General features: G+C 36.2%; 1 protein-coding gene and 1 non-coding gene across 4 annotated transcripts in view; both read right to left on the reverse strand.

The window, feature by feature from the left end:
* ITGB8 (integrin subunit beta 8) overlaps positions 1-26734 on the reverse strand; it is an 85251-nt gene that overhangs the window by 13155 nt on the left and 45362 nt on the right. For all 3 annotated transcript variants that reach the window (XM_063726060.1, XM_063726059.1, XM_002818172.3), the window contains 7 exons: positions 23236-23482; positions 21705-21870; positions 20649-20807; positions 11010-11105; positions 7515-7604; positions 3486-3620; positions 347-752 (listed from right to left, as the gene is read on the reverse strand). In XM_063726060.1, the coding sequence (XP_063582130.1) occupies positions 347-752; positions 3486-3620; positions 7515-7604; positions 11010-11105; positions 20649-20807; positions 21705-21870; positions 23236-23465 (1282 nt within the window). In that variant the 5' untranslated portion in view covers positions 23466-23482. The remainder of the gene's footprint in view (positions 1-346; positions 753-3485; positions 3621-7514; positions 7605-11009; positions 11106-20648; positions 20808-21704; positions 21871-23235; positions 23483-26734) is intronic.
* On the reverse strand, positions 25131-25201 carry LOC112134481 (small nucleolar RNA SNORD56). Its single transcript, XR_002915903.2, has one exon. It is a non-coding gene; the product is annotated as a small nucleolar RNA SNORD56 (small nucleolar RNA).

Below are 26734 nucleotides of genomic sequence, written 5' to 3' on the forward strand. Positions count from 1 at the left end.
ATCCTTCTAGAAGAATACTCTGATTCTTCTAGAAAATGTGTCAGATATCATCAGCATTTCCTTTTCTGGTGTATTTCTTTCCAAGATCAAGGAAAGCATGAGAATAACAATTAATTTTAGGTTTTTATTTTGAAGCATTTCCTGTATAAGATAGGTTAAAATAGAAATGTCAAAATCACGTACTATAAATCTGTTGCCATGCCCTAATTTCATGGACTTTGAAACTTTGAATAACAAATTCAGATTCAGTTTTGCTAATTTATAAACATGTGATTTAAAGATACTTTAACATCTATGCTGGTGTAATAGTGACAAATAAAAGCTGCCTGTATATATTTATACTCACCAGCACACAGATTTCCATGGTGATATGGACAAGAAAAATCATCCTTTTCACAGTATTTTCCATACACTTTTCCAAGCTTAATTTTGTGACATGAACATTTGCCACAAACACAAACTCCTCGACCACTGCAAACAGGTTGATCCTTGTGTGACTTGCAACTCTCAGAAGAAAACTGATCTTCATCAAAATGACATTTATTCTCATCACACTGGAAACACTTGGAATCTAGAAAAGTTTCATCTACACACTTTCCTTTAGGTCCTCTGTTGTCCTCACACTGACAGCTGCAGTTTCTGTGTATATGAATTTTAGCGGTTTCATTAAAACCAATAGGTTTGATTATTGCATAGTTTTTTCCTCCTGTGAGATCACATTTTTTCATTGTAACTGTTACATTGAAAAGAACCTAAATTTAGGAGGAAAAAGGAAATATATTTACATACCTTAATTATTTTTATTACCAATATTATATCTGTTAATAGCTGAATTGATAAGAAACCATCTTAGAGAAATTAACAATATTTGTAAAATAAACACATGTAATCTCTTTCATATATATGCAACATCTCTTTTTAATGTCATTTATTTTCCAATGAATGAACTTGAGAGTTAAAGAATATAATGACTACGAATCCCTATATTGCACCATTAAATAGACTTGAGTGCAAGCCTATTTGAAGCATCTACCCCATCACTGATGATTAATTTCTTAGCAAACATGAGACAGAATAGGCCATTTTCTAAATTCAGCCATTAAAATGTGGGGTATTGAATATTTGACACTAGAGATAGATCACATAAACCAAAGTAAAGGGCTTCTGCTCTACTGGTTTAAAACCCTGAGATGAGGCCTGGCGCAGTGGCTCACACCTATAATCCTAGCACTTTGGGAGACTGAGGCGGTTGGATCACTTGAGGTCAGGAGCTCAAGATCAGCCTGGCCAACATGGTGAAACCCTATCTCTACTAAAAATTCAAAAATTAGCTGAGCATGGTGGCGCGCACCTGTAGTCTCAGCTACCTGGGAGGGAGGCTGAGGCAGGAGAATTGCTTGAACCCGGAAGACAGAGGTTGCAGTGAGCCGAGATTGCACCACTGCACTACAGCTTGAGTGACACAGCGACACTCTATCTCAAAAATAAATAAATAAATAAAAATCAAAACCCTGAGATAAGATGTTCAAATGAACAATTTTAATTTTGTTCCTATTTTCTAGGAGACCAAGTAAAGTTTTGGAGTTAAATTTTAGCTTATACAGGGTTTCAGTGGAGGAAAACCTGTGGCTTTCTCTGATGTTACTCAAAAGAAAAATGTTTAGGACTCTCATTTTCAAATCTTAAGACCTCAACACAGGTTATCTATTTGTCTCCGTGGAAGAAGATAGCCCAGAACTAAGGAGCTGTGCTGGCAGGAATTGGTCAAATGTTTTCTTTTTCTCTATTTCTTCTTTTTGCACAACACAATTGATTTAATATGTCTATTTATATTTGTTGGCTCACCTTACCATCTTTAGGTTCTTTGGTAAGTAAGAAGGTATATTTCTTTCACATTGGATTGAGATCCATTACAATTTAAAATTAATTTGTGCTGAGCTTTTTGGTTGGAATATATATCTATGATATAATAATATAAAGTATCTAAATTTGGCTTATATATACATGAAACATTAGAATTTGTTCCATAATATTAAAATCAATACAGTTGGTGTTATGCTTAAAATGCCTCTGTCTTTGAGAATACTGAAGCTTAACAGATACGTAAGTTAATGTAGCCACTGCCATCTCTAACAGTAGATCATACTCCAGGGTTTCTATAATTAAGAGGTCATATGACTATTCCTGAGAGTTAAACTATTTATACTACTCAATTGAAAATGAAGGAAAGATGGCATGTAAGCAAATGAAAAGAAAAAAAACAATGTGAAAGGTAAGAAAAACCATTCTTCCAAAATGAGATTTTGAAGGAAATAACTGTTTCTAAGACAGTAACCGTTTTCTCATAAAGTAACTTAGTGCTATATTTGCTAGTAAAAAGTTTTCTCTGTAGTTTTAACGAAAAGCCGAAGTGTATTTTGCAAACTGGTATATGATATCCTTTGAACAAAATCCACGGAGTGATCATAGAAGAAACCACAGAATTAGAAACTTGCAATAATTAATTTAAAATACACAGCTCTAAAATTCCTAAGATAGAAAAACATATTCTAACTAAAGAGAAGATTCTCTTTTATTCATTTTTAGAATCTTCCATCACTTTCAATAACTTTTTCTTTTTTTCTATAGCATGACATTACATAATTAATCATCATAGCACTTTAGAGGAAAAGGGGTTGGAAATCTTCTAGTCCAAGTCATTCATTTAAAAATGAGACAATGCCTCATGACGTAAATGATTCACTCAAAATCACTTCACCCAACAAAGAAAGACTCCCTTAAAGAGTATGTTTCTTTGTGTTACTCTCTCTGTTGTGCCAGTCCTTGGAGAATCTCTATCTCCTCTGGTGCTGTTTCCTGATACTGTTACAATCTGGATCTCTCTCCTTTACATCCCATTTTTTTTTTTTTTTTGGTAAATGATGACTCTTCCCATTTTGTATCGTTCTTAATAAATTTCCTTACCTCCTTCTAGATAATTTAGATAATTATGAGTGTATTGGGGCAATCACAAAGTGAAAGATTTTGAAATTCTTAGCCTTTATCAACTGCTCTATCATTCCCATTCTTTTCTGTGGTATGTGACTTTCAATTTTACATTTACTTTGAGAATTTGTGAATATGAAATCAAAAAGGCATTATCATTATTATAAGTATAGACACTACTTATTTGAGAATATATGATTTCCTAATTTATACCGGTCATGACACCTAAGTTTAAAGTTACTATTGATACATAATTGTTTAATATTACACACACACGCACACACATATACATATTAAAACCTGAGAGTTGGAGAGAACAGTCAACTGAGCTAAAACAAGTAGGAACTTTGAGGAGAGACAATGGAAGTTTCCTTGAAGTATAAATAAGATTCTTAGAGTCAGTAGTAAGTAAAATTTTTCAGAATGGTTTGCTTTTTCTGTAAGAAAGTATGCGAAACAACTTAGTTTATTTTAAAAGTGAAAAATGCACACCCACATACTTCATCATTGCTCGTCACATTTCTGCATCCTTCCATGCCTGGCTTTCTGGACCCATCTGGACAGATGGCGGTAATGTTCAAATAGATGCCTTGTACCTGGTTTTCCACCTGAACTTTCACTTCTGAAATGAGCTTCTGCAGAGACATTATTTTTAAATTACATATGAGAGTAGTTTCAAATGTAAGCAACAAAGCAGAGTCAAGCTTATTAAATCATTATAGATTTAATTTTAACTAGATCAAAGAGTCTGTTTCTATAAAAGGATGAATAAAAACAGTGTTTCCACATAATGACCCAATTATATTTGAAATACATAAGAAATACTGAAGGATTAGATTATCTGCATTCAAATTGTTCTATTTTTTTTTTACATATTTCCATGACTGCATTTTGAGCCCTTCAAAGATATTTATCAGTCTGTTAACAAAACAGTCATTTTTAATCCAGTAATAACTATATTTTATGATAAAGTGTAATTAAACATTGAGAACACATATATCATCACAAAGGGTAAATCTTGACACCTTAAAATGTGGAAAATGCTTCTGTCATAAAAAGCTGCTAAAGAAATATTTTTGTTTCAAACAATTGAGACTATCATGATAGCTAAAATGACTTATTGACACGGAATTGACAAGTACATTTTAGAGAGGCCATTTCTACACTGAAGGAGCAAGAATTACCTGACAGATATGGTTCTATATGGTTCTATAAGGCTCTCCAAGAATGGCCTAGAATTTTTCCCAAGTCCTTGGGACTTGTTTGTGTCAATCAAGCTTGCTGCAATCCTTAATACCAAAATAGGGCCTCTTACTGGGCAGAAAACCATTCATTCATTTATTCACCCATGTATACACTCATTCAATAAATATCTATTTAATGCCTATTGTGTGGCAGGCACACACTAATTTCTTTCATTACAATCTTCAAATTCCAAAGGATCTAGCTACCTTTAATGTATACTTCAGATCTGTGTGCATTTTATTCCGTATAACTAAGAGTCTACCACATGCAAAAATCCTTCACTTGTTAAAAAAAACAAACAAAAAAAAAGGAAAAATGAAGTATGTGCCTAAAGAAAGAGAGCGAGCAGCGGGTTATGAAAAGAAAAATAATTTCCAGTGGCCTCTAGTTCTTTACTTGAGTGATTTCTCTTCTTCAATGGTATAATCAACAAAGAAACATGTGCTTACTGACAAATAATTGATCATGGAATTCTGGCAGCATATTTTTAGAACAAGAGATTTTCCTCTAATTTCTCAAAGTAAATATTATTTACAGTAGGTAAGACTATGTCTTCCAGAGAGCTCATACACACTGCAACAATTAATTGTATAATTTTGGTAAATCAATATAAACTTCCAGTGGTATACAAGGATGTTCATATGTGGCAACCGGCAGATCAGAAGGAAATGCCTAACACAATGAGCATCCTCAGTTTACCCTTCTAAAATTCTGCTTCTCTTAAGATCTTAGTTGGCCTGGTGTGGTGGCTCACGCCTGTATTCCCAGCTCTTTGGGAGGCTGAGGTGGGTGGATTGCTTGAGGTCAGCAGTTCCAGACCAGCGTGGCTAACATGGTGAAACCCTGCGTCTACTAAAAAGACAAAAATTAGCCGGGTGTGGGTGATACGCCTGTAATCCCAGCTACTCTGGAGCTTGAGGCAGGACAATCACTTGAACCTGGGAGGTGGAGGTTGCAGTGAGTCAAGATCTCGCCACTGCACTCCAGCCTGGGCAAGAAAGAGTAAAACTCCATCTAAAAAAAAAAAAAAAAAGAAAAGAAAAAGATCTTAGCTAGTTAGGCCAATGTTTTTCAAGCCTGATGTGAAGACAAATCCTTAAAATTTTGCCCAGTTTGGGGATTCAGAAATCCAACCCCAGACATAATCTTGAGCTTCCCTTTTAGTATCTAATAGGTATAGAGGCAGATTCTATATAACTCTTCAATGGATTGTGAATTGATTCTGTTGGACTGTGAAGACAAAATGAAAGTTTAGAAGATTTTTGATAATATAAACATATATAAAATAATAACAGAATTTCAACTTAAGGAGAGTAGTTAGCCCCAGTAAGTTTTTGTTGGATTTAATATTATTTTTCCGCTGTTTACGGTTGATCAGAACTACAGTGGGCTAAGGCATTGCATACCTATGCTAGGCAAAATAACCAAATGTTGCTGTCTCCTTTGCCACTGGGGCAGTCTGACACACAGGTAAAAATCTGTAAATTTATATACTTTGTTTGAAGTAATAAATGGGTTCATACTAAAGAATTTAGAGTGGTTTCTTACAGCATAAGCTCTTGTATTATTTTGATTATTCTTGGGAACAGACTACTGATGAGAATGAATAGTAGACACATTTGATTTTCTGTAATAAGTCCCTCTTCAGTCTCACTGTTCTTCTTTTTTGTAACAGTGAGAAAGATGTAATTTAAGATACTCTTCCTTATTTTACTCAACGTACTTTTCAGACATAGAAAACTATCCTCAGTGAAAACAAGCAAGATTTAGTTTCCTTTTAGAAGATGAAAGTTTAAACAAGTTCTTCATTTTTTTTTTTTTTTTTTTTTTGAGACGGAGTCTCGCTGCCCTGTCGCCCAGGCTGGAGTGCAGTGGCGCAGTCTCGGCTCACTGCAAGCTCCGCCTTCTGGGTTCACGCCATTCTCCTGCCTCAGCCTCCCGAGTAGCTGGGACTACAGGTGCCCGCCACCATGCCCTGCTAATTTTTTTTTTTAGTAGAGACGGGGTTTCACCGTGTTAGCCAGGATGGTCTCGATCACCTGACCTCATGATCCACGTGCCTCGGCCTCCCAAAGTGCTGGGATTACAGGCATGAGCCACTGTGCCCGGCCTAAGTTCTTCATTTTATATCTTGTGTCTACTTCCTGCCTTTCTGTTTTGTGCCCAAGCTAAAGGAAGGTGCTGTCTGGAGAAAATGAGAAGAGAAACCAGAGGTTTTTCCACAATGCTTTGGCTACAATTTAACTATTAAACTCTACGTGTCAGGAAGGGAGTCAGAGAATTTGGGAAAGTGAGACTTTATAGTTGGCCCATAAATTCAAGGTAGCATAAAGCATATCTTTTGACACAATGTAAAACAATGAAAAACAGGTGGTATCGCACAGGAGGAAGCACCTGAGGCTTGAAGTAAAGGAATACCTGAATTCTGATCCCACTTTCTTCTGCTTATTAGTTGAACAACCTTTGATGAGTTTGTTTCACTTTCTTGAGTCTTGGTTTCTACTAATATACAATGTGGGTACTAACCACCTGCCTTATAGGTCAGGTGTGAGGACTAAATGAGGTCATGTATGGAAAATGAGTGGATCTTAGTGGTAAAAAAGTAGCAGTCACTATTATCACAACATCTTAACAGAGGTTGTTCTATTCAGAAATGACCCAGATTGAAAGAACAGATGTTTCTTTAAATTCTTTGCATTGAGGCATTCACTCTTCATAGGACTGATGACAGCATACAACCATCAACTCAAGAAAACAGAATATCTACTAAGGTGATTCTTTTAATCAAACTCTTTTGATAAAAATGCTAAAATAATTGTTGAACAATCAAGTGGTTGATCACAGAGACCCCAACCGAGTCCTCTTAATAATTGCTATATCCCAGATAGTTCAACTTCCCTGGCAGATTATCGCCTTACGTAACTGTGGACTTCTACTTTATCATTATGGCATAGGAAATGATGCAATTTCATGGTAATAATGTACATTCTATAGCTATGACTTGATGATTCACTAAGCATTGGCTGTAGAAGGAAATTTAGATAGCCTCTAGCCCAATCTCTGTTGATTGTCAATGAGAAAAGTGAGGCACAGAAAGCAGAAATGACTTTCCCAAAGCAAAAAGTTAGTTAGTGGTAGGGCCAGGGATGAACTTCAGATTCCTAATTCCTAATCTAATATACTTTCTACTCCTCCTCTCGAGATGACATGGCACTACCTTGTACCTTGCCACAGAAATCGAGGTAAAAATTTTATTTAAAAAATTGTATCTAATATATACATACCTGATAGGCTTCCACTACCAAATTATTGAGGTTTGCAGCCTTTGATTCTATTTCACCAGCAATGGTGCCCGGCAAGAGGGGTAGAAGATCCTATAAAACATATCAGTAGCATTTAAACAATGACAATAGTGTGTAATGGGTTAGCAACCAACAAATAGTAAATATTTTTGTAGTTATCAGTTGAGGGTGAACCATTAAATGAATGAAAACCTATAAGACACAAGAAAAATATAAGCAACCTAGTAGAGCAGCCAGAACCTATACCCATGTAGTGGTTGTGTGTGTCTGTATGTGTGCATGACTGTGTGTGCATCCAGAATCACTGTACATGATGACCTAAAAATCCAATCGAAATGCAGATGAGCATCTCCCAAGTATCTTCCATGGAATGTAAAGCTCAAGAGATTTTAAACATACAAAAGGTTTTGAGGGCAAATAAGCTTGGGAAGTTCTGCATATGGTTTCTTCTACTTAGAAACATAAAATGCACATTTGCAAATTAAAAGGTTCAGAGTAGGCCTGCAATTTGGAAATGATTTAACACTATTTAATGCAGCATTTCCCAAAACTTCTTTAGTTAGGAAAAATCATAGTCACAAGTGGAAACTTCATGGGGTACATGTTCTTGATGGATGCTGCTTATTATGGAGAAGACTGTAGGTATTTTTAGGGGGAATGAGCAAAGGCTTTAAAGGTCTACACGAATTGAAGATGAAGCAAAAATAGAAAAAAGCCAATCTGACCAAAGGGCACATATTTATAGGAAATCAGATGGTAAAAAGTTTTGAAATCCATTTATTCTTGCATTTTATTCTATTCAAAAATATCCTTAAGTTCCTGCTGGATGCCAGCCATTACTTAGACACTAACAATTTGGTATCTCAAGTCATAAGGAAAAATTTATCACTTATAGATTTTAAAAATTCATTTATTAGACTTTTATTGAGCTCCTACTTTATACACTTTGGAGATGCCAAATCACTAAGTCACATAGTTTCCACCCTTAAGGATCTCACAAGCATATAAATGACAATTTCTTCACTAAAAACTGTACATGTGAACACGTGAAAAAATAGAGATGTGCACAGACCCTAATGAGAGGGATACCTGGCCAGCACTTGAGAGCTGGGGAAGATTGCCAAGGACTATTTCCTGGAGAAGATGACTTATAAGCCATGTCTTAAAGTATGAGTAAGAGTTAATAAAGTAATGAGGGAGAAGGGCTTCCAGACATGAGAAGCGAGGGTGGCCAGCAAGAACAAAGGCACAGAGGAAAGAAACAGCCTGGCTGAATGCTTGTGCACAGGAGGATTAGAAGCATGGCTGGAGGGATAAGAAGCATCTCTGCAAGGCAAGGAACAGTGAGGCAATGAGGCCAGAAAGGCAAGCAGAGACCACATAGCCTCATGTGCCACCTTAGAGATTTGGTCCTCTAATTCAGAGGGCACCGCTGAAACCTTTTACTCAAGGGAGTACTGTGGTCACACTTGTGATTTCAATAGATCATCCTGGCAGCCAGATGGAGGATGGATTATCAGCCGTGAGGTTGTTAGAACCCAGGTGAAAGGTGACTGATAAAAAAGATCTCTAGGCAGTCAAAGAAGGTGACTACCAGGGCATGCATGGGGCTCACACCGGAGCTTCCTAGGCTTTGGAGCCAGTTGATTCTGACTTTGTGCATAATTTAATTAATAATAAACCTGGTTTTATGGTTTATCAGTTAATGGCAAATTTTTAAAGGAATAGGAAGAAACTGCTAGAGCCAATAATGCTGCCAAGAAATAATGTTAGAGAAACAGCAAAGAGGAAGCAAAAGCCGTAAAAAGCTGCATGGTATTTCAAAGTAAACTATTAAGCTTAGAGGTTAAGAGCAGAGGATTTGGGTTGTTAGAAACCCTTGGGCAAGTATTTAACCTCCCAAAATATGATTCCTCATCTTTAAAATGGGCATATTAAGATGACTGCCCTCATTTTTATGAGTTGCTAAGAGGATTAGATTAATAAATGTTTACAAACTCAATGCCTGACAATAGTTAAATACCCAATAAGTGGAAGCTGTTACGATTGCTAATAAAGTGGTTTGGGCCATTTAATTTTGGCCAGAGTCCTACTTCTGCAGATGTTAGTTTGTTGTTACCTTAAAAAGTGGTTCCATGGAATATACATTTGGGAAAACAAGGAATTAAATAAAGTTTCACTAAGTCAGACACGGAAAGAAAAATAGCACATGTTCTCACCCATAAGTGGGAGCTAAATAATGTGTATACATGATGTGGAATGACAGATAATGGAGACTTGGAAGGGTGAGGGCCTGGGAGTGGGGTGGATGATGAGAAATCACTTAATGGGTACAATGTGTGCTATTCGAGTGATAGATACCCTGAAAGCCCTGACCTCACTGCTACACAATCTACACATGTAACGAACTTGCACTTGTACTCTATACATTTACCCTAAATAAATAAATAAAGCTTCACCATAGATTTCTAAAGGAAGAAGTGTTATGATTAAAGTAGTGCTTTCAGATGATAAGGTAGGTAGGTAATAGGGAAACTGGCAGGGGGAACACCAGCTTGTGGCAAATGGAAATGTGTTCAAGTATTTATTGAAGCCAAAAAAATGTAATTTCTCTGCAGTTTTGAAAAATAAGTAGAGGGCATTGGGGACTGGCCACTGAGGGGAAATGTATAATTAGGGAGTAGATGGGAGAAGCAAAGATAGCAAAGGAGATGAAGGAGACCAAGTGAACAGAGATACACAATGAAAATTAGGGTGTCATAGCTTCATGAAAATGAGAATGAGAGAGTTTCTAGGAAGAAAGAGCCTTAAAGATTGTGAAAAGAAAGCTATAGCAGGGTTGCAGAGGAACAGTTCTATGCTGGGGGGTCCATGGCACCTCCAGTGTGACACAGTTGCTGTCTATTTTGCTTGAGGGTCTCACCTGGCCCAAAGGACTCCAGACACCACCAAGATTATTCTTATGTGTGAAGGCTTTGACTGGCTCAGACACTTCGATGGCCCCTTTTGGTCCATTATTGAATGACCTAGACCAAAGCTAGGTGTGTCAGTGCTATTTAGAATTAAGCTGATATTCTCCAACTTTAACCTATTATGAGGATATGCTCATGTACCCGAATAAGAAGAAGCACTCTAGACATGCAAGATGCAAAGATGGATTGTGAACTACTTTTTGCCTGATAAGCCTTCTCCACTATTGTTCACATTTGAGACCACCCTAAGCATCAGGCTGGACTCAAGTGTATCCAATACAATTCTCAGTTCTCAGATTTGGTTCTAGATGTTACAAACCTAAATAGAATTTATACTTAAATGCTAAGTTAAGACATTGTAAAGGATACTTTAGTAATACAATATAGAATTTATATTGTACAAAGTATAATAATTCCAGAACCCTTATCTGTGGTTCTAAAGAAATGTCTTAATTTCAATTACCAATAAAAAAATTTAATTTTCACATTTTCAGAGTTAACATACCTTATACCAATGAAATTGTTTTCCTTGAACTGCAAAGATGACATTAATGTTGTTGTCTATTAATTTCTCTGAAAGTTGGCCTAGTGAGGGATGTTCCTGTAATGAATAATAAAATAAATGAGGGAATGAAATTTCATAGCTCCATCCTATTCAAACATCTAGTATGAAGAAAATTGTATGACTTACATAAAAATGTACCTGGGAAGGACTATGGTTTTATTAGAGACATTTAAATTTTTGAAAACATAACATCAATATCCATGTATTAAAATATTTTATAGACAAAAGTCCCATAAAAACCTGTAACTTAAAAAGATGAAGAGAGCTGAATTCAACGTAACTAACAGTGAACAGCATCTCTTTAGATTAACATTGGACTCCAAGTGATGTAACTGACAGATAATTTAATATTCAGAAATAGAGACACGTTAGTGGCAATCACATTCTAAGGTGAAACTCAGTAACAAGTATTGAACTGCAAATATATATGCATGTATATGTATATGCCTATAAACATATATATACACATACACAAACATCCACATATACTATATATACACATTTGATATATAACATGATATAGTTATATTACATATATATATAACATGATATAGTAACTCTCTTTAGAAGCAGAAAACGCTCTGCTCAAGTCCTAGGTTTGTCACCTTACAACAAAAGTTCTCAGTTCCATCCTCTGTAATATGTGAATGATACCTGCCTTCCATGATTGCTGGCAAGATTAAAAAGATAATAATAGTATGTGAACTATTTAGTGCATTCTCTTGCATGCAGTAAGTGATCAAAACTAACAGCAATTCTGATTCTTATTTCAACTGCTTATACAAGGTATAGACTACAGATTTCTCAACTTATTATCATTATGCTCAATATTTTTGTTGTATGATATATTTTATACCTGCTTTACTTTGATAAATAAAATTTATGTTGTGCCAACTGGGGCACTCTTTGTGGTAATGAGAAAGTTAGAGAAGAGTAGGAAAATTGAAATAAAATTTAGTTTAGAGAACATGAGAAATCTGATGATTACATAAATTGCTATCTAGAGTTATATAGTTAGATATACTATTTGTAATATTTTTTCTATAAATACTCTTCTAGAAATTAAAATGATTGTCTCGAACAACAAGTTCATAGCTGGATATTTGTCAGAGAGATGATGTTAAAGTTCACTGGTAGTAGTCTCTCCTCATTCACTGGTGCCTAATGGCATAAGCCAAAGATTAGTATGTAACTGAGTCCAATTAGTATCATAACATTTAAGTTCAAATTACTCCATAGTTTTTGCTTCCCACTGCACTCTCCAATGTTAACTGTATTTTCTTCAAGGAAAAATCCTGTTAAACCATCTTGGTAAACATTTCTGTATTGTGACAACTATGTGAACTTGGTAAAAGGGCTAAACTAACTAGTTTCACTTATAACGTAAGTTCTAAGTAACAAATAACACTTTATTTCTCTATCATCTATAATTGTGATAGAAACAAATCAAATTTTCATGAGTTGCCTTTACACGTGATATGAAACCAACTAACGAAGAAGCTTAAAAAGTATTAACACGTGGGTCTGCATAAGAAAAGTTTTTCTCAGAGCAATTCTTAAGAATATAATTTTAAAGCAATGGAAAAAAACAAACTCCAAAAACACAAATTCTGCCAGCTAAATTCTTATTACTTGTTCCTAATAAAAGGCATAATCTTAAAATAGATTGATGACAGTTTGCATAATGCTAGTGAATAAAGAGAACAAGCAGAGGCAAGGGAAATCTAGCTGTATTGGAAATATTTTTTAATGATAACAACTACTTTTCAAGTATTTTTGCTTTGACAAGATAGTCACAGCTTGCCAAGCATTCACCCTTCTTAATTTTTAGAAACATTTGTATTTTAAGGAAAATTTAATACATGTTTTCAACCAGCTTTTACTTAACTGACATAAAATCAATATTTAAATGGCACTCTAAAATGTAAGCAGCTTTTGAAGACTTCTTAATCTCTTCCCCTTTCCAAAAACAGGAAGTCACTTTGACCAAATGTACACAAAACTTAAATCTAGAAAGTTCTAGTTTGGTCAGAAGCTTATTAAGAAGATCAGTTGTGGTCATTAGAGAAATGCAAATCAAAACCACAGTGAGATACCATATCACACCAGTTAGAATGGCGATCATTAAAAACTCAGGAAAAAACAGATACTGGAGAGGATTTGGAAAAACAGGAAGGCTTTTACACTGTTGGTGGGAGTGTAAATTAGTTCAACCATTGTGGAAGACAGTGTGGTGATTCCTCAAGGATCTAGAACCAGAAATACCATTTGACCCAGCAATCCCATTACTGGGTATATACCCAAAGGATTATAAATCATTCTACTATAAAGACACATGCATTTCAATACTGTTCACAACAGCAAAGACTTGGAACCAACCCAAATGCCCATCAATGATAGACTGGATAAAGAAAATGTGGCACATATACACCACGTAATACTATGAAGTCATAAAAAAGGGCGAGTTCTTGTCCTTTGCAGGGACATGGATAAAGCTGGAAACCATCATTCTCAGCAAACTAACACGGGAAAACAGAAAAACAAACACCGCATGTTCTCACTCATAAGTGGGAGATGAACAATGAGAAGACATGGACACAGGGAGGGGAACATCACACACCAGGGACTGTCGGGAGTTGGGGGGCTAGAGGAGGGATAACATTAGGAGAAATACCTAATGTAGATGGGTTGATGGGTGCAGCAAACCACCATGGCACGTGTATACATAGGTAACAAACCTGCACATTCTGCATATGTATCCCAGAACTTAAAGTATAATAAAAAAAAGAAAAAAAAAAGATTAGTTGAATTTTCAAGCCTAGAAAACAGATTTTTTGAGCCCTAGAGAGAAATCTCTTTTAAAAGAAAATTCCAAGTACCTCAAGGCAGATATTTTAAAATTACAAATGTATAACAGATGTTTAAATAAACCACTGTCGTCAGAAGACCTGTGGATTAATGACCATTGCCTAAGCCCCTTCCCCTTTCCTTCATGAAGCAGCCTATCTTCAAAAAAGTATTTTATCTTTTATGTCTTTTATTTCACTAGCAGGAGACACGCTCCCTCTCAGCCAACTCTCCTGTTCTGGTGACATCACTGCTCCTGAACTCCAACTCCCTCTCTGTCTAACCCATTACATATTGTTTCTGTAAACTCTGAAAATAATTAATAGAGATAACAAGCACTTCAGGGGTAAAAGGGAGAAGGAAAGCAATATGCCAAGACAGCTGCTAAGTAATTAAGGCTGTGGGAAGTAACTTATAAATGTCAGAAGGAAAGAAGAAGTAAGAAAGATTCATTGGGGGCAATTTTGGGTAAAGAGATAGCAGTGTACAGATGTATGGTAGAATTTTAATAATGTGTATATCTAGGTGGATAAAAAAAGCATTTAAGATTCTCTTGATACGAGTGAGATCCATAATATAAATTTTTATAATAGAATATACAATTTGTAGTGTGGAATATTGTAATAAGATATAAAAACCAAACAACTTAAATAAAAACCTTTTACCTGCATGATTTTTTAGAGGAAAGAGGCAAATAGCATAGAAGTAATCAGATAGCAGAGATTTATTTAGAGATGAAACTTTCAATGATGTATCAGTCAACATCTGTCCTGATAGTTAATTTTTTATCTACACAGTTGTACCATGATAACTGCATAGACCAGGGTTTCTCAAGAGTAGTGCTATTGACAGTTTGGGCTGGATATATTTTTTATTTGACAAAGGGGCTGTCCTGTGCATTGCAGGATGTTTAACAGCACCCTGGTCTCAACACAACAGGTGCCAGTAGCACCGTCTTTCCAGAGTTATGACAGTCAAAATGTCTCGGGACATGAAATTGTCCTCTGGAGGGTAAAATCACTCCAGCTGAGAACCACACCACCAGCAGGGGCTCTGAAAACAGATCATCTGGGTTTCAATTTCTGGCTCTGCGATTACTAGCTATGTGACACTCGGCAGCTGTCTGAACCTTTCTGGGATTCAGTTTCCATAGTATAAAGCAGGTATAAACACTAGTATCTACCAATCAGATGGTAGAGATTAAATAGGTTAACTTCGTAAAGGCTTCACTTACCATTCTGTAATTATTAAGACCAATGATGAGTAGCGGTTCATGTCAAACAGCTTAAAGTCTACTATGGGCACTGCTATATAAGGGTGTGTGACTCCAGACAAGATGCTGATCCCTTTAGCACCTTTTTCCCTCCTCATTTATAAAGTAGAAGTAAAGCAATATCTACATTTCACTGGAATGTTGAATGCTGTTAACTGAACATAAAGAGACAAACACCATAGGTCTGCTCAAGAAAAGACAGTTTTTAACAAATGACTGCTTAATAAGAGAGATTTGGAGGCCTTTCCTAAAGGCAAGATACGCTCTTGGATGTGCTTTCCTTGACCTATGTCACTTGCTTATCTTTCTTACCTGGCCCTGCAGATGTTTGAGTTTGTGGCTCCTGGCAAATATGACATCAGTTGTAATCACAATACTCTCATTTACTGAAGAAGGGTATGCATTGATTTTTGTAAGTTTTTCAATAATAATGGCAACAAAAAGCTTTCTGCTTAAGTATGACTTATCTACAACATCTAATTTAATGAGAATATTCCATTCTATAAAAATTTTTATCAAAGTTGAATTTTATTGTGTCACTTTTGCAAACCATAATTTTACCCCATTTGAAAGGCATTACACAAGCAGAGCCAGGCTACTTTGAGTCTAGCACAGGTGATTTCTACATGCAATTTTGCTTTCAATTAAAACAATTCCAACTAAATATTGTTTGCAGAGATCCTTTCCAGGCCACTTTTTTTGAGAATATGAGAAGCATTCAAATTAGTTCTCCTATATAATTACTATTAAAATGTTCTCAGGCCGGGTGCAGTGGCTCATGCCTGCAATCCCAACACTTTGGGAGGCCAAGGCAGGTGGATCATGAGGTCAGGAGATTGAGACCAGCCTGGCTAACACAGTGAAACCCCGTCTCAACTAAAAAATACAAAAAAAAAAAAAAAAAATTAGCCAGGTGTGGTGGCACGCGCCTGTAGTCCCAGCTACTCAGCAGGCTGAGGTGGGAGAATCGCTTGAACCTGGGAGGCGGAGGTTGCAGTGAGCCAAGATCGTGCCACTGTACTCCAGCCTGGGCGACACAGTGAGATTCTGTCTCAAAAAAAAAAAAAAAATGTTCTCATAGTGTTTACAATTTGAAGCAGATCATTCAGCAAGCTGAAATCAAGTACTTTATAGTCTTTCGATGAACCAAAAGATGGAACAATCATTTTTAAAAGCTGCACATGGACTTAAAACTTTCTAGTTGTATTCCATACCTGGCACAAAATAAGTGTTCAATGAATTTGCATTTTTATTAGTATGCGTCTGAGACAAACAAGCTGAGAAGCAGAAAAAGATTTAACATTTTCTGAAGTAGAAAAGGCCATGTCTCCATCGGGAAACAGCAAACAAAATTAACAGATCTCTTTATTAAAAGATCACAATTATCTCCTCACATGGAATTCTGTCTGATCTCAACATTAGTTATAAATGTTTTCCAGACTTTGAAAATGTCAGAAATATCCCTTTCAGAAGGAATAAATGTAATAGCGTTATGAACGTTTGTTAACTCAGGTAGCAAAGTTATGGATTACATTAGCAAAGTAGCTTCTTAAGCTCTCTTTATTCATCTGCAGTCCTGGAAAAATTAAGTATCATTCCAAGTAGTTAAGATTCATAGTAAAAAGAAAGCTTCCTAAATGGCATACTTAAAAGTCAAGTACATGTTAAAGTTGCATGAGGAGAGGCACAGTGTTGACTATTTTTGCCAGTGAGAAAGCAAAACTGTTCAGTAATGCCTAATAGGCCTTCTGCAATTCTGCCTCCATACTATAAGATGCTGATCTACTCAGCAGCTAGTCTACCCAAATGAGCCTGCAGGAAAAGGAATGAACTATGAAGCCAGCAGTAAGGGGATTCTGAGGAGGTATATGATAGGAGGGATAAAGAATCACTGGCCATAATGTGATGAGGCATATAAAAGGCTGCACAGAAAAACACCAAGCTTAAACCAGTAAATACTAGTGAATATATGGTATGCACTAGTACATACAATAGGAATGTGGTAGGATCTTGCCAATTTGAATCTCGCTATTTAAAACTGTGAGTCACATCAACATCTGAAAATCCCATTGATAAGGTTCATTGGATGACCTCCACATACTTGTTCCTTGGTCTTCTTTCATTGTTACTGAAGCCCTTCATGCTATTCTTGGCCTCCACCAAGGGGTGGGTGAACAGTTTCTGGGAGGGCTCTGACTAAGGGTGGAAATAACCCTGGAGAAGCTGGGTGGGGAGACAGGGTGAAATTCCAAACCCTCAGTATTAATAATCTACTACATCATTAATAAGTTTTGTATTAACATCTGCCATTTTAGAAAGAATGTCACATTTCAAATTGTCATTATTACTGGATAAATTATAAAACTATACTATTGCTAAAGTTTTTTTATTCTGGCACTTGATCTTGATGAAAAAGCAGTGGAAAATGTAATTTATTCAATAGTGTAACATCATTTGCCAGCAACCATATACAAATATCACAATGTGTAAATATAAATTATTTTATATTATATGTTGTTTTATAACTTATGCAAGTCAAATCATGTGGTTATACTTTCATAAGACTGCAACCAGAAAGACAAGAAATGACAACAAGAACATTATTTTTCTTTTTCTTCTGCGTTTCAGTCGACAGACTGTGGCAAAGTAAAGAATGCAGATTTTAATATAAGATTGAGACAGACTAGGGCCAGCTCTGCAATTTATTAATGTTTTAGCTGTTTATCCTCAGGCAACTTACTTAGCTTTTCTGACCCTCAGTCCTGCTGTTTGTAAAAGGAGGCTAATTATGACTACCTTATAGAGTTGTTGTAAAGATAAATTTGATGCTGTATGCAGAGTGATTGCTACAGTGCTTTCAGTTGAATACATACTCAATAAAATGGCAGTTGTTATTAGTCTAGGGTTCACATTGACCTTCAGGAAATAGCTATATGTATAAGCAACAGAACTCTCTCCCATGTAATTTAGACATAAAACGGGTTTTTAAAATCAGTTATTTCCTTTTATAAATACAAAACCCAAGAATCTTGGTTCAGATTCTTGAATCAAGAAGCTCAGATACCATTCAACATTATTGGCATCGGCTGCTGGAGATAAAGCCAAGAAGCAAAGTGTTTGATTACTTGTCTTAAACAAAATTTAAAATTCCTCCATAATGGCCAAATAGGGGAGGATAGAGGTCATTTTAAAATGCACAAATAAATATGCCTAGAGTCAAAGTCAAGGTAGCTTTCAATACAGAAGGCTCCAAAGCAGTAGCACATCTTGAATATATAAATTCATGGCCAAGGGATCAATCAAAATGCTTCAGCTTCTTTTACCTAATATGTAGGCAGTGACCCTACAAATGAAGGGAATGAGAATTTTGAGGAAGATAATCCCTTAAAACAAAGACCTGGGGTAAATAAAATAAAAGTATCCTTCTAAGGTGTTAACAAACACATTATTCCTTGGATTACTCAATATACTACAGCAGTGACATGTGGAAGGGTCATTCCTTTAAATACTGGGAACAATGACCAAGAAGGTAAAAGAAGGTCTTGATGTGGTCATCCAATTTCCTGATGTCATAAGAATCCAAGCCCTATCTAAAATTCCACTGGACTTATAACTTATTTCCATAAGGTTCTGTAACATGGTATATGTCTAAAATTATGACAGCATTTCTTTGCCTAGGAAATCCTCCCTAGATGAGCAATAGTATCCTTTTAAATACAATTATGGAGAGATGACTTCAGTGACTTGGCAAAACTTCAAAAGAATAATACAATTTGAGAATAATGTCATTGTTATTTTCTTCTTAAAAAAATAAAAACCTTCTCTTTGTCTCACAATAGAATAATTCTTCCTGTACCCTCTCCTACTCCCCAATAAATAAATTAGAACTCTACCATCTATCAAAAGAGGTTAAATAGAAGGAAGGATAGATAAGAAATGACTAAGTAGAAGTAGGTGGGTCTGTCAAAGTGAAATAAGGCTGAGTAGAAGAGAATTATGGAAAGACACTATTGGAATAACTCCAATTCTTTAATTTTTGAATTCAATCTCTAGTTACCTTTTGAAATCTTTATAGTTTGATACTACTTTCAAGAAACTAAAATGACCAAGGGTTGAACTTGTTTCATATGGTAATACAATTGCCGCTCTAGAATTTCAACAGATCTGGTAGAGTATTGCAGATGAACTGGTGATCTATTTAAAATTTACCCATGGGAACCACACACATTTCAGCATAATTTTCATGCTTCTGACACTGTGATTCCCAAACTGTGTGTGAGGTGCTTGGTGCACTGCAGCACACTCCCAAGGGTGGCAGGAAATAATTTAAATCTTCAAGAGAAATACAGTGACATTCAGCATGTATCAGGTACCAATGAAGAACTAGTTGGAGGGAGTTCATAGTTTTAAGATTACATTTGGTTCTATTCTTTTAAATGACATTAATCTTTGCCAAGCTGGTCAACTTGAAAATCAACATGGAAGAAGAAATCAGGGTAGTGATGACCAATCTGATTTCAGGATTTGAAAATTTCATAAGTTACTTACTAAAACTGAAACATGTATCTCTACACTTGATACATTTGTATTATTTTTAAGGAGATACTAAGTTGTTAAGACATAAATAGTTGAGTTATTTGGACTTAATCACTTAAAAAACAGAACTATTAGGTATTTCTTTTGACCCATGGGTGTCATGGAATAAAATCACTGAGAGACTAGGGTCTCATGAACCGAGAAAGTTGGAGAGGTTCTGTTTTAACATATGCAAGAATATATAAATAAGTGTCAACATTAGAAGTAAATGATCCTTTGGACTGTTGATTCTTCACAACTAGAATTAGATAATGCCAGGGAAGATATGGTTCTAGGTGATTATATTAAATATATGATTCAGAGCTTATACTAACCCTCAGGAAGCAAGCCAGATAGTCACTGATTTAAAAAGAGATCTTAAATAGACAAGACCTTAAATAGATAAGAGGTAAAGTACAAAATAGAGAAAGCCTGCTTTGTTTGACTCTCTTTCTCTCTTGCCTTTTTTCCCTGGTTTCTATTTAGTTTCTACCTATTGTACTGTGAGGTTTCCTCCTTAAAATGTTTGTAGATATCAACCCCGTAGAACTGGTCTATTCGTATAAAGCAAAGGTATACTTTTTTCCCCTGTCCTAGAATTACATAAAAAGTAAAATCTTGTATCATTTTTATTTTCAAAAATTATACGGTGCTTTGTCATTCATCAAAGAGTCAGCTACTAGAAATTGTCAAACTGTTTTATTCATATATTTTATTGATCAGTATTTATAGATTGCACTGTTCCATAAATTCTCATGGCTTCTCCTTGTTCTGTATCTTTCTTTTTTAGGTAATTTCCTGGTACAAAAATAGTTGAGTTGCCAATTTAAAATTGCACTTTAACCAGAAGAGTCATATCTACTAAGGGGTTACTGCTACATTACCATGGTTGTCGATTTGACGTAGACATTGTTTTTCAGATGGCAGTTGCCGTCATTGGGCACCACTATGCCTGCCAATTTGCTATCAAGAGCAAGATGAGATGTCTGATCTGTCATCACCAGCAGCAATCTTTTAGCCTCTTTTCGCCATCCAATATGACTCTTAAAAATAAACATATAATTAGACTTTGTACAATAACACAGATCTGTACTGTGGTTTTTACCTCAAGTAAACATTATGTTTGAGTTGACGAACAGTAAGTCAGGCTAGAACGATGTGCATGGGTACAACGCTGCTGCATAAATAGCTTTAACTTTTATTTGTAAATCCTCTATTTTCCCACAGCCATGTGACCACACTAGTTCCTGGCTAGAGATTTCTAGTGTTCCAGTGGAGGAAGAATAATATAGATTAAAAAGTAAGAGAGGCCAGGCACGGTGGCTCATGCCTGTAATCCCAGCACTTTGGGAGGCCGAGGCGGGCGGATCACGAGGTCAGGAGATCGAGACCATCCTGGCTAACACGGTGAAACCCTCTCTCTACTAAAAATACAAAAAAATAGCCGGGTGTGGTGGCGGACGCCTGTAGTCCCAGCTACTCGGGAGGCTGAGGCAGGAGAATGGCGTGAACCCGGGAGGCGGAGCTTGCAGTGAGCCGAGATTGCGCCACTGCACTCCAGCCTGGGTGACAGAGCGAGACTCCATCTCAAAAAAAAAAAAAAGGTAGGAGAACAAGCTGAAGTGAGGAGGGCAACAGTCTACTTCTAGTTCCTCCTTGGAGTGTGGCGCATGAGAAAAGCAGCCCTTTGGGAAAGAATTTTCACGTGCATAACCTATTCTTTCCCTTTTGTCTTTTCCTATTTAAATCCTTCCCCGAATTTAGCCCCTCTGTCCCGAACACATACCGAAATGAATCACCTTGGTGAGGAGTAAGAGATAGTAAGATATGTTTTCTTCTATACTACGTTTTCACTCCACAAATCGAAGAGAAAATAAAAATTCTAAATTCTTTGAAAGTTTTGCATCTTAGCAAACACTCGATGATGTGAAACGTCTTACTTCACAGACAGCTGCCTGAAGCATGGCGTCAAAACCTCCTTCCGGTGTATCTATGTTTCCAGAGATCTTCTGTCTATGAACTGCTTTCTCAAACTCAGTGATGTTCTCTGTCAAAGACAGCACATGGATGTATCCATGGGGAGGCATGCAGTCTAAATTGTAGTCACTGTGTGGGAAAAGAAGAAGTGTAAAGTTTATTTTGCTCTTCTTAAGCATTCTGGAATACTTAACAGTAAAATTGTACAGTTGTGTGAAAAGGGAGTACTTCTTTTGTGCCAGGGAAATTTTATACGACAAAAATCTATGCTTATAAAATTAGAGATAAATTCAATACTGATGACAATTTCTTTGCAAGTAGGAAATAAGACTATAAGCATTTGGTATTCAAAAAAATAAAGATGATTAAACGTGTTTGTTAATATAGGACAGTTAAGGGCTTTCAATATTTAATCTGCACTGTGAATTTTTGAGGTGAATATAAGAATGTGCAGTGATATCTTATCATTGAACAGCTGAGAAACACTTCTGGAAAATGCTTTTGAGGAATTTAGTTGAAATATATTACTTTTTTAAAATACTGCACTAATTTTTAAAATGATGCTTGGTGGAATTATTGATGAACAATCAATATTCATTAAAATTATTTTGAGAATCCATGATACCCAGAAAGTAAGAATGATTCCTCTGGTACATTCACCTCAAGAAGGCTTATGAAACTCCATTAATGGATGCATCAATCCTATTCTGGAACAACAGATGACAGAGCTGTTTTGGTAAATTGGAATGTGTATTGTAAAGTAATCTAAGCAATTTGTAGAAGCAAGAAAGATAAAGTCTTTTATGAAAAAAGATCCATACAGATTTATTTTTCTGAAAATTCCACAGGCTAATGGCAATATTGTGTGAGACACTTGTATTTTTAAGGTTAATTCTTTCATAGTGGGACATACGTTATTTAGAATCAGAATTCTAAAATGATAAGAAAAAAGGCTCTTTCTAAGCAGTCAAATTCTCATCTTTTGACCCACTTTCTTTGTGAGAGCTGAGATTTCTTTGTAGTCACATCATAGACAACATCATTATCCCCAGTCACAGTACAGTAATGGAGAGATAGATGACGTGTTGGCACAAACTCTTTAAAATGTGTCAAATCATAATTCAGCAATTTTGGAGCAATCAAAAAATAAAAACACAGAATTTCCAAAGAGGTATTTATGTACATGGCAGCCTAACTATTGAAGCTTCATTCAAAGTTACTAACATTAGGTAGGGTTTATTGTTTGTTTTTGGTTTTGGTTTTTTTTGGTGATAAACCGGCTAAATATTTAAAGAAATATAAAATAAAAAGCCCAATCTGCAGGTCATCTCAGAAGTTTTCAGATATGAAGAAACCTCCCCACCTCACCAAATATTTTTCTTCTTATTTTATAAGACAAAAATATAAAATTTGGTAAGTTCTTTACATTAAAAACAAAGTGAGATTTTATAAGCAAAAAATTAATTTAGCATATCCACATCAAACCCTAGATACCTGCATTGATTATGAATCCTTTCGGGGTGGATGCTAATGTATGGTGAAACTGTTTTATCAACGTATGAGCCAAATCCAAGACGAAAGTCACGGGAGAAAAATGCCATTTTTCTAGATAAATCGTTTCCAACGGAATTTAATTTTTCTATATTATTGTGCATTGATGCTGAGACATCAACAAGATAATAAAGATCCACAGGATATTTCTTCAGAGGATGAACTTTCAGCATAAAATTAGCTTCAGCTCCTAGTTCAACAGAAGAAAAACATCATGTAGTCTTCATTTTAAACTTTTCAGGATAAGCTCTTAATAAATTAGTCACATTCTAGCACCTAGCACAATCATCACAAATTTGCACATAAATTTTGGAATATGCTAGTACAATTATAATAATTATAGTATAATTATTATTCTAGTATAATTGTAAGGCAATTTGAAAACCATACCAATTTATTGGTCTCCAAATCCTACAGTTCATTTCCCACAATTCTATAGGCTGAATAGGGATAAGAACAAATGGGCCAGCTCCATATAAATGTAACAGGATATTGTACCATTATATGAACCTCCATTGCCTTAGTAGCTAGAAAAACACAGTGCAAACCAGAAAGCAGCATTCGATCTCAAGACAGTGAGGGAGCTGTACTTGTGGAATGACTTGAGGAAAACTGGGAAGGTATCTTTAAAAAAAGATGATCTCCTATTGGATAAAGGCATAAATTTATTCCTTTGGGTTAAAGTGTATTTACACAGGAGATGAGAAAACTCTGGTACTGTGTAGTACAACAAGCTATTCAAAATAATTAGTACCTCGTCACTAGTTAGTTGGTAAGATTCCTCCCATCAGTTAGCCAAGTGAAGGAATGAGACAGTGGGCTAAAAGAATGGTGCCCTGTAGTGCCACATGGAGGACCTGGGGAAGGTAGGGGTCAGCATTTGTCCAACGCACAGTAGGTGTTCAATGAACACATGCTGAGGAGGGGTCCCATGAGCGAGGCACCCTCCTTGGGCAAAACAACTGATGAGGAGAGGGGGCTGCCACAAGGACGAATGTCGGTAGTCCCCGCAGGGAACTACAATTTTATTTACTTCTCTGTCATATTACTATTTGATACAAGGACTTGGGTTGTCCCCCATAACCCTCTATAGAGTTGGTACCTCTACTTTTAATTTCAAATATATGGTGAAAAGGCATCTATTTAAAGGTAAGCAATTTATAATTTGTAAATTTTACTTTTTTAAACTATTAAGCAAATGCTTTGTAAGTCATTATTTTTCCATAAGAATACTCTGAATGGAAAACATTTTTAAAATAAACATTCATTTGTATACATAATTTACTTATTTAAAGAACCTTCTAATTTATCAAATTATATTTTGGTGTTAGTATAAAACAGCAATATTTTCTTTTCAATTATTTCACAAATCAGATGTTTTTCAGCCAAATTACCTACTGTATTCAAAATAATAAGGTTTTGCTGGTATATAATAATAATTATGGAGAAAGGGACTACTCATTCCTAATTTGCTTTTTCTGTGCAGGCAACCCCTTTAGTGTAATGCTCCTAGGTTTTGGCCCATATTTGAAAGGAAAAATAGGGCACACATGGCCCAGCCCAGTCCATTCTCTCATCCCTTGCCTTCAGAAGCTAGGCTGCCACCTGAGAGCATATCCTATATTCTGCTCTGCTTTTGGGCTTCTGTTGACAGAAAGAACTGTTCCTGTGGCAGTGTTCTGCAATTTGAGTGGAGAAATTAAATTCAGGGGAATGTTAGACACTGGTACACTGGGCCAGATAGATGAGAAGTAGAAATTCAACACTACTGGGAGGGCAGTTCATGTTCAGGCACTTGAACCTTGATGTGTGGATCAGAGTTTTTTTGTTTTTGTTTTTTACTCAGACAAAAAGTGTTGACTCTCTCTAGGTGAACTGCTGTTGATGAAAAGTGTTGCCATCTTGGTAGATTTAAAAAAGATTGTTTTTGTAAACCGGCCACATGGTATCATGGTATTTTTATTTTGGTGAATTGCTGCAGTTTATGGTGGCTCTGTCTAAAGATAAATGGCTGTTTTCAGAGGTATTGCTAGATGTAATAGATGGTCAGCATATTGTGCCAGGGACCCAGCAAAGGTATAGGTTGGTGACCTCAGCAAACAACCAGAGCCTGTACAGCATCAGCAAAGGCACAGTCCTTGGAGGTAAGCTATTCAGGGCCCTCCAACCAAATGCTAGCCACACAAGGGCCCTCAGCAGAAACCAGCTGCTCATAGCCTAGCAAGCAAATTCCGGTCTCACTGGCCTCAGCAAAGAAGAAAGGCTGTGAGAAAGCACTGCCAAATGGTTGGGGTGTGAGAGCGTGGGCTGCTGTGGCTTGATTTTGGATTCTGTGAATTCTGGCCGTAGCACGTATACCAGGGTCAGCTGAGGCCTTGGTAGAGAAGTTTCTAATAAAGAGGAAAAGAGACTATTTCCATACACAGGCCTTTTAGTAATTGCTGGCAAGAATAATAATCGATACTTTTACACTGCAAGACCCTTGAGCTTGCTGTGAGGGTCTAGCTTTAAGTAGTCATTTCAAGGTAAATAGACCTAGCTAGGCTGACCCCAAATAGTGCTCTGCTTGATAAGGAGGAAACCAAAGGGGTCAAGCTTGGATTACCATATCATGCCCATTAGTTTGAGATGTTCCTCATAATATGCTCTCAAGTTGGCTTTGGATTGTATAATTATAAATAAAGGAGAAAACTCTTGGGGGCAGGTGTCCTAGGCATCAGTATTCCACAGTAAGAGGACATAGAAATACCTTTTTGCGGCACTGTGTATATTGTGTCCCTAGTTAACAACCCCACTTAACCTTTGTACGTGATCTCATCATAGAGCCACTTATAAACTATTTTGGACGAGATGCCTGGGCATAATTTTGGAGGAGAAATGGAATAGGGTACAAAACATGGGCTTAGAGTGACCCTGGAAATGATTTAATTAATAAAGTGTTATGACCCATTTCAGGGTTTCCAGGAAAATCTCCACTTCCTATCAGTGGTTTCAGAGTTATTACCAAAGGAACTCTAGTTGGCATGGGGACGTGGCTATATGAAAAGGACAGCAGAAATGTCCTGATAGACCATGGATCCCTGCCCTGACAGGGACAGCACCCTCAGTTTCATCACGTGCTTAATGGCAATATCTATTGGTTTTCAACAAAGAGCCTGAAAATGTTAGGGAGGGGAAGGAAGGGAAGGGGAATGATTGCTTCTCACTTTTCCTCCTTCCTCCCAAGACAAGCCCCATGACAATAACCCCCTCCCACATTCACTCCTCCTCAAGCATAATATATGATTTTCAAAGCCGTTTTACCTAAAGAATTTTATTAATTTTGCACAAACCATGTTGAATACATTTCTATTAATACTTTACCACTATCTGGGCTATTCCAACTTCAGGTATTATTAAACAGTTATATGTAACTGAATTTGTTATATAAAGATTAAACTTA

The sequence above is a fragment of the Pongo abelii genome, chromosome 6, assembly GCF_028885655.2.
Source record: "Pongo abelii isolate AG06213 chromosome 6, NHGRI_mPonAbe1-v2.0_pri, whole genome shotgun sequence".
Classification (NCBI taxonomy): Eukaryota; Metazoa; Chordata; class Mammalia; order Primates; family Hominidae; genus Pongo; species Pongo abelii.